The following is a 9,830-nucleotide window of genomic DNA, read 5'->3' as shown; positions in this document are numbered from 1 at the left end:
TCAAGCATATTGATACATTGCAAGTTGTGTTAACAGAAACATGTTCAGCTGTACAAATAAGGAGTGCGTTGATCTGGCGTCAATTTGCGATGGACTCGCAGTTTGTTCAGATAAGTCAGATGAAACCCAAAGTCTGTGTGCTTCATTTTTTAAAACGTACGGAAATAAAGCTAATAAGTTTTAAGGGATTTATAAAATATATAATATCTGTTCTTATTTTGTATTTATATTATTTATGTAAATATAGATGTCCGGGATCTGCGTTTCGTTGTAATTACGATGAATGTGTAAGTAAAAATTCAAAATGTAATGGTAAGTACGAATGTGTCGATGGATCAGATTAAAAATTACCTGAATGTAAAAAACTAGACTTAAGTATTTCTTCAAGCCCTACAAGACCGCAACAGACTCAAGGAACCAGTCAGGCTAAATGCATGTAAGTAATTGATTTTCATTTCTAAATTGTAAAACTGTTTGATTAGAATATATTTATATATTTAATGATTTGCATCTTTTCATAGGATTTGTATAATATTCATAAGAATTAATTATGTGACTTGGCGCGACATGAGAGTAAGTAACAGCCGCTACCATTAATTCCTGGATGGATGATCACCCGGGTTCATAGTGGCAATAACCTTGCCAAGCATAGGTACCTACACACGTACCAACCAACCGTTCCAACCCCTACAAGAGCTATAATGGCCATAGTTGCAGGGGTTAAGACTTATAAAAAAAAAATTACCTATTATAATAATATATACACGAGTATTATTAATATCAATAAAAAACTTTGGATTTTGTGTAAAAATCATAATATATTTATTGTTTATAGTATATTTTACTAATATTATATGTTATAATGCAACTATTAATTTGTAAAAATAAAAAAATATTTTTATTATTAAGAAATCTAGAGGAATACCGTTGTTCATCTGGCCAATGTATAGATATAACATCCATTTGTGATGGAACTTTAGATTGCAATGACGGATCTGACGAAACATCAGAATTGTGTAAACCAAGGGTGTACGTATTCATCGGAATTTAAAAAGAAATGTACAACATGCATATCACATGTAACTGTTATAATTAGCTATTATATTATTAACATTTAACGTTTTAAAGGTGTCCAACGAGTACGTTCAAGTGCAAGTATGGTGCCTGTATAATAGTAATCGAAAAAAATGCGACGGTTTGCAGCACTGAGCTGACGGTTCCGATGAAGCAGACTGCAATGGAAACCCCAAACCTTTGCCATTATTTAACTGAACCTCGCAAATCATGCAGAGGCCGACCACAACATCTGCACCGCAGTATCAAACTAGTAGACCAACAACGCAGACCAATAATGTGAGGTATTGTTCTGTTTATGTTTTTGTAATGTTAACATTTTTTTCTTCAAAAGATATCAATGCACATAATTTAAGATGGGCTAAACAAATGTTATTGGCAAAAACGTTTAAAACGCTTCGACATGGATTTGGTTAATTATAAATGTTAAGAGCGCCACTGTTACGCGGTATATTATTTATATGGTAGGTAACTATATTAAAACGTTGTCAATGTCTGGTACTGCGTGTATCTTTACATCATGAGATGATTTAGATGTTAGACAGGACACTTAGTTATACCTATAGTGGCGATTAAAATTTAACATAAACTTAAATAAAATATTAACAATATCAATATTGTTTTACTTTGGTGATCAACTACTGAAAGCAATACAAAGTGCAAGCAATGAATCTAGACTAGATTGGCATACGCATATCTAGCAAGTTGAACGATTATCATTATACATTTTGTTGATTAATCAAAATGTACCAATACCTATTTGATGGGTTTGATTGGTGACTATCGACTTCAAATGTCATTAACTGATCATTTACAACCAAATCAATAATGAGTGGTTCATTTACTTTTAAACTTTCAATACTATTTATACATTGTATATTATTAACAGTTTCTACTAATTTAATAGTTTTTTTTCTTATTTCTACACATTACCGATACATGTCCTTTTAGTTTGCAATTGAAACACTCCCATTGCTTTTCTGGACAGTTACGAGCATCATGAGTTCTTCCACACCGGTAACATTGACTCGTCTACTTACTTGATCCCTGTTGTGACTGACTGTACGATTGACTACCTCGTTTTGACCCCTCGGCGCTTTGATTGTTTGACTGACTACTACTTGGTACTGCACTGGTATTTTTCTTTAACTGATCTGTCTTAGACTGTGGTTTATTTTTGTAATTTTTTGCGATCCAATTTACTTGAGATTTATTTTTTATATGGTTGGACTGATTTTTCACTAATTCTGAGTCCAAAGCTTTTTCACATGCTTTCTGAAAAGTTAGTGATGACTCTCCCAGTAATTTTCTTTGACAAGCTTCATCCGTAGACCTACAATTAGTCTGTCGCGAAGTGCATCATCCAAAAATGTGTCAAATTCACAGTGACTTGCTAACTTTTTTAACGTAGTGATAAATTCTTGTACCGATTCCCCCGGACTTTGACAGCACTGATTAAATTTAAAACGGTCACTCACCACTAAACGCCGTGGCGAATATATCGCGTCCAAATATGTGACTAGTTCTTCAAAAGTCTTTTCTGAGGGATGACACGGTAAACATGCGTTATTCAATTGACTGTAGGCTTCTGAACCTATAAACGCAATGAGGTGCTTTTGACGTTGATCGTCTTTCACTTTTAACACTGACAACTGAGCCCTTAAACGATCAAGATAATTTTTAAACGGTTCCTCATCTGGCACATAGGACGAAATTTTGTTCGACATTATGAACTTCGTTTGTACGTTTGCAAGACCACAAAAGAAACCAAACACTTTTCATATATTAATCACGCACATTAGAATCTATACGATTTCCTTTATATATTTTTAACAAAAAAAAACGTATAACGCATTTTCTTCGTCGCCAAATGTTATATTTGTATTCATTTATACAGACACGCGGAGTGCAGCGGACGAAAAAACATCTACAGCGAGTACGATCTGATTAAGACTGTTTATTATAATATATAACGGCTATCGCAGTATCGCGCTGTCGTCGATACCGATTACATAATAGTATAAATATTAATTAGGTAGGTAACATACATAACAAGTATACGGACATATAGATAATATAATATAATAACGATAGCTGCAAACGACAACGAAATTAATGCATACTGCATAATGCATATAGTTGCATCGTGGACATTTGCTACATACAAAGGTGTTATATCATTGATCATGACAATTTATTTATTATTTGAGATACATTCCGGTGTATAACGTATGCTTTAGCGAAACTTTAAAAAATCTCTGAGGTAATTACCTCTGAAATTATCGTTCACCACGCCACTGTTCACACATAATGAAAATTCACACATAATTTTACAATTCTATATATATTTCTATTTATATATATGTAATGTATTTTATTATATTGTCATATGTAGATACAATTAACTAATTGTTCTTGAGATTTGCTTAATTCTTTGGGACTGTCCTGTGGTGATACAAAATGTTGTTTTCAATTCCTCCCGTTTTATACCAATCTTTTATTTAGTGATGGATACGTTTTTTAAAATTTGGATTTATCTAATTTAAAATTCAAATTAATAGTTTCTCAGTTATAAAAATGTAGCTAAAGATAATTATAGGGCTTAAGACTAGTTTATAAAAATATTAAATATATGACATTATATCGAATCTAGTAGGTGCGTATCTATTATACTTGCTACTTGGACTATTTTTATAAATTATAAATAATGATAGATAAATATGTATTATTGACATTTTTGTATTTCTATAGCCCCCATATCTTGCAAACCCATTATTACCGATCATCCCTGAAGATCAATTTCAATTTATTTATATTTTTTAAGTAGATTTTGTATTGTGTTTGTTTTTTTGCTCCCGTAAAAAATATTTAAGTCGTCTACGAACAGAGTGTATTTGAGGGGTTCAGTGATGGTGTTGGATATATTGTTTATGGCTAAAATAATGTATAATAATGTAAATAATGTAAAATGATATCAGGATAAACTTGTGGGATTCCATTTTCTTGCAAACATTTCTCAGAAGATGACGTGTTGCCTATTTTTGATTGGAATGCTATGGTTATGTCCAATAAGTAGGTTTCCGTGGCATGATATTGTGCTTTGTTTTTAAATGATTCCGTGTTTCCACGTGCATTCGTAGGATTTTTCTATGTCAAGACTCATAGATTCTTTTTCGGTTATTTATTTTGTTTTGGATGTACCTTAAGCTGTCAATTGTAGATTTAAATTTCGGAATCTGTTTTGGAAATTTGATACTTAATGTGTTTTTTCTATGTATTATATAAGCCTTGAATTTGCGTATTTTTAAGGGTTGTTTTAGGGTGGCTTACCCGCCATTAAAATCATTATCGAATATTTGTTTATTTCTGTTTGCAATTGGCTTCACGTAAGAAAAAAAATATGGCTTATGAATAATAAATATGGTTACATTTATCCCCGGGCAACGCCAGGTAATATAGCTAATAGGTATTATAATTGAATAATAATAGACTCAAATGCATGTAAAAAAATATAAACAATATAAAAAACGGTTAATATCCAAATGTCAAATGGAATCTTTTAGAATCTAAAGTTGATTTATTACCAAACATTTTTTCTTATATAATACTCACATGACTCCCAAGCACATTTCTTAAAAATTAAAACTATTAATAATAACTAATTGTGTTAAATATTATATAATAAGTACATACTTTGAATTTTGATCGAATTTAATTCAAATGCATAACATAATATTTTGTTATGTTTTTATATATTATACTATAATCTATATATAAAACACACCATGATAACATTTCCATAGAATTTAAATTTTTTTTATTTAAATATAATTTTTTATTTTATTTATTCATGGTCTAGCATCCATTACTAAGTTAGACTAACTTAGTTTGTTCAGATAAGTCAGATGAAACCCAAAGTCTGTGTGCTTTATTTCTTAAAACGTAGGGAAATAAAGCTAATAAGTTTTAAGGGATTTATAAAATATATAATATCTGTTCTTATTTTGTATTTATATTATTTATGTAAATATAGATGTCCGGGATCTGCGTTTTGTTGTAATTACGGTGCATGTGTAAGTAAAAATTCAAAATGTAATGGTAAGTACGATTGTGTCGATGGATCAGATGAAAAATTACCTGAATGTAAAAAATTAGACTTAAGTATTTCTTCAAGCCCTACAAGACCGCAACAGGAACCAGTCAGGCTAAATGCATGTAAGTAATTGATTTTCATTTCTAAATTGTAAAACTGTTTGATTAGAATATATTTATATATTTAATGATTTGCATCTTTTCATAGGATTTGTATAATATTCATAATAATTAATTATGTGACTTGGCGCGACATGAGAGTAAGTAACAGCCGCTACCACTAATTGCTGGATGTATGATCACCCGGGTTCATAGTGGCAAAAACCTTGTCACGCATAGGTATCTACACACGTACCAACCAACCGTTCCAACCCCTACAAGAGCTATAATAGCCATATGTTGTTTTTTTGTGTGGTCAATTTCAAAATAATTGTCAATGCAAAGCGCCACATCACAAATTGGACAATAGTATGACATTTCTTTTTTACAACGATCTAATTTTCCCATTTTAAAATTATTCATGTCTGGCCGAGTGTCTGTGTAATGCGCGTGTGTCGGTTTGTGTGTGCGCAAGCGCAGAAAAATAATCAATACCCTCTAGCGTTGGCAATTTCTCGTTTCTCATATTTTGTTTATCATTTCGGCGCTGCGGTGACAGACGAACGCTAGTTGTAACTTTTATTTCAAGGCTATAATATATAAATCACACGAATCCTGTCGATAAAACATATATTTTGTGAGTATAATACATATAATATTATATAGTTATTCTCGTGACCATGTAATAATACATAATAATACACGAATGTATATTGTATTATAATTATTTATGTCAAACACTTCGTAAATACTACTTCTAAAATAGTAGTCTGGGTGGAACTAGTCTACCAAAACATGAGGTGTTGTTGGACGAGTTCATACCTAAGATATCAATCTGATATTAAGTTGATACAATATAATAATAATAAATATATTTTTACCAATATTGTTTTTTTGTGTGGTAAATTTCAAAACAATTGCTAATGCAAAGCGGCACATCACAAATTGAATAATATTATAACGTTTCCATTTTACAACGATCTAATTATTCCGTTTTAAAATTATTTATGTCTGGCCGAGTGTCTGTGTAATGCGCGTGTGTAGGTTTGTGTGTGTGCAAGCGCAGGGAAAATAATCAATACCCTCTAGCGTTGGCAATTTCTCGTTTCTCATATTTTGTTTGTCATTTCGGCACTGCGGTGACAGACGAACGCTAGTTGTAACTTTTATTTCAAGGCTATAATTTATAAATCACACGAATCCTGTCGATAAAACATATATTTTGTGAGTATAATACATATTATATTAAATAGTTATTCTCGTGACCATGTAATAATACATAATATTACATAAATGTATATTGTATTATAATTTTTTATGTCAAACACTTCGTAAATACTACTTCTAAAATAGTAGTCCGGGTGGAACTAGTCTACCAAAACATGAGGGGTTGTTGGACGAGTTCATACCTAAGATATCGATCTGATATTAAGTTGATACAATGTTATAATAATTAATATATTTTTATCAATATTGTTTTTTTATGTGGTAAATTTCAAAACAATTGTTAATGCCAAGCGGCACATCACAAATTAGACAGTAGTATGACGTTTCTTTTCTACAACGATCTAATTTTCCCATTTTAAAGTTATTTATGTCTGGCCGAGTGTCTGTGTAATGCGCGTGTGTGGGTTTGTGTGTGCGCAAGCGCAGGAAAAATAATCAATACGCTCTAGTGTCGGACATTTTGTATTTTTGAGTCCTGCGCTTGACTAACCTTTAATGACTAAAATGGGTTCTTGTTTTTTATACCTTGTCATTTAGGCGCTTCGGTTAACAGGCGAACGCTAGTTGTAACTTTTATTTTAAGGCTATAAATCACCCGAATATTGTCGAAAAACATATTTTGTGAGTATAATACAAATTATATTAGAGTTATTCTCGTGACCATATAATAATACATAATAATACAAGAATGTATATTGTATTATATTTATGTCAAAAACTTCGTAAATACTACTTCTATAGTAGTCATGGGAGAGTTATCACTTCGGGGTCTTGTAAAAGGGGGGAGTTGGATGAGTTCATACCTAATAGCTATCGATCTGATATTAAGTTGATACAATATAATAAATATTAATATTTATTTAAAATAATAAAACAAATATTCTTATAAATATTTTATAATATTGTCCATAGGTTAAACTGTATAAGAATAAATGGCTGATACACCTATTTGGTGTGTTATTGAGTATGATGGTGGTGGTGTACAAATTGAACCTAAAAGTTGAACGGACACTGGGTCATCAGGAACCAGCTATTGGCCCAAACGAGGAGTTTTTATTTCAGACCTACAATACCTTAATGCAGTAAAACATAATACAAGTCCTGAAATAACTTGGCCAGACTGTAAGACATCTACACTGGGATTCTATGGTAATTTCAAACTTTATAAATATTATATTTTGTATAGGACAGTATTAAAATATATAGTTGAAACTTGAAAGCATACCTGATAAATGATAATCCTTACACTTAATTTAATAAAATATGGTATGACTATAAATTCATGGCAGTCGGATTTCACTATTATTAATCGCTTAAAAGTAAATTACTATGCTAAAGTCTAAACTCAATAAACGTTTGTACAAATCATCTAATTTATACTTGCAATGTAATTATTGTTTGTAGGAATATTTAATTTGTTATATTTTAATAATTTAATCAAATGTATTTTAGATGACTTCGAAGATGCCAAACGTAAACTAAAAAAATCTGAAGTCAATGCAGACCTTAACACAGATGTGGAAAAAGAAAAAAAAAGCCGAAAAAAGTGGAAGAAAAAAAAAACATTTGTTAGTTCTAGTGACAATCCTGAACCTTAAGTAACGCCCGCTATTAAAATAAAACTATTTCCTAAACCACAACAACCAAGTACATTGCCACAAAGTTTATATTTAAATGAATCTGCATTGCATTTTCCTGAAAAATTACGCTCTCACAGAATCCCTTTCTAAATTTTCCGTATCAACTACATCATTTACCACATAGTAAATATTATAAATAATATAATTATTCGATTTGATTTAAAAGTACACAACAATAGCAAATAGATTAAATACAGTAATTTTATAATATACATTGCCTTTGCGATTCTTTGACCGGTCCACTCCCATCCAGCCACTATTACACAAATAACAATTTATAATAATATCGACATCATGAATTCACACGCATCTTTGAGTTGCTTGCTGGCCGTCATAGCCAACTTCATCCCTGAGGCGGCCGTGAGCGGCGCCCGCATTGTGTCACGTCTGGTCATAATGGCTGACCGCAATTCGAACTTGTTGATCGTCCTCAAAAAAGCCGTCAGCGCCGGATCCAAAATCACCGATCCAATTACATCTGTGATAAAAATTCCACCGATTAAGATTACCGCTGGCGACAGCGTTATGGAAATCCAGTGCTGTGAACCCAATGTTATCTTCACCAACGAAGAGAGACACATGTTTTGCCAGTCAATGGACGACCACATGTTACGCACGGTGTACCGGTGTCACGATGTCACGCTATACGACGACGGCAACCCCGAAAACGTGACAGTGGTGTACTGGACGTTGGTCAAGACGGCGTGGTACCAGCTCACGTTCCTGGCCCTGACCATATTGCCGTTCTGTTTAATGGTGATATCCGCACTAGTATACCACCTCTCAGAAAGCTTCGAGCACAGCCAATGCGTCGAAAACCTTACGAAGAGCATTGCATTGCCTTTTTCGCCGAGACAATCACACTACCGACTGTCACAGACTTTAAATCAACCGGTATGTCGGTATATATTTTTGTATACCTAATTAATTTATATTATCATAATTATATGGTTGATGACGTGGTGTTAAGTGGGAATATTCGATAAAGCCGGTAAAATGGTAATTATTATACTGTCAAGCGAGAGTCTGTGGTAAAGAAAAAACAAAATAAAACATGTTTCACTGAAAATATGTTTTTATAAATGTTTCAAAAAGTTGTATAAACTATATTGTAAAAAAATTAACATTCATTATTTATCTACCTATTTGTTTTGCATTATCACTAAAAAATTCCACTTAAATTCAAATTTATTATTCAAACACCAACAAGCACACACAGGCTGATAAAATTATAAGCAGGCATTAACCTGGTATTGATAAAACCTTAGTTTTCTTTAGTTCTATACAAATTAATGAAATTATAATACACCTACGTACTTATATTGCCTATTCAATTATTTGAAATATGAATATAATTATAATTAAAGTTGATATAATAATATAATATCTACCTAGATGCACACAACATTTATATTTCATGGCAGATGTAATGATACCTACATGTTCAAGTTTTTAAAAAGATGTTGTTTTAAACGTTTACGTATAATACAACGTTATGTAAACAAAACCCATTCTTTTAAAATGTCTAAACATTTTGTTCCAAACAGTTTTCTGCGGCATCGACGATTACAAACATATTATCGTATTATATTATTATAATATTATCACGGTGCGGGTCGGTGATTATACATCGCTGTTCGCAAAACATTGGTGAGTCCCAAATTATTAAGGACAAAAACAATTACGTTCAAAATATTT

At 31.7% G+C, this 9,830-nt stretch overlaps 2 protein-coding genes and 1 pseudogene across 2 annotated transcripts in view; 2 read left to right on the top strand and 1 right to left on the bottom strand.

Moving 5' to 3' along the window:
* On the bottom strand, window positions 1–2,801 carry LOC132945681 (uncharacterized; annotated as a pseudogene).
* Window positions 445–9,830, top strand: part of LOC132944939 (uncharacterized) — a 28,447-nt gene continuing 19,061 nt past the window's right edge. Inside the window, exons 1-4 of the mRNA XM_061014512.1 lie at window positions 445–1,029; window positions 1,129–1,358; window positions 7,405–7,641; window positions 7,945–9,026. Of these exons, the coding sequence (XP_060870495.1) occupies window positions 8,427–9,026 (600 nt within the window). The 5' untranslated portion in view covers window positions 445–1,029; window positions 1,129–1,358; window positions 7,405–7,641; window positions 7,945–8,426. The remainder of the gene's footprint in view (window positions 1,030–1,128; window positions 1,359–7,404; window positions 7,642–7,944; window positions 9,027–9,830) is intronic.
* On the top strand, window positions 4,130–8,090 carry LOC132945680 (complement factor I-like). The gene is made up of 3 exons (XM_061015444.1): window positions 4,130–4,146; window positions 5,108–5,289; window positions 7,945–8,090. The coding sequence occupies exons 1-3, from the start codon at window positions 4,130–4,132 to the stop codon at window positions 8,088–8,090; spliced, it is 345 nt and encodes a 114-aa protein (XP_060871427.1).

The sequence above is a fragment of the Metopolophium dirhodum genome, chromosome 5 (assembly GCF_019925205.1).
Source record: "Metopolophium dirhodum isolate CAU chromosome 5, ASM1992520v1, whole genome shotgun sequence".
Lineage (NCBI taxonomy): Eukaryota > Metazoa > Arthropoda > Insecta > Hemiptera > Aphididae > Metopolophium > Metopolophium dirhodum.
This window is presented reverse-complemented; position numbering and strand designations above follow the sequence as displayed.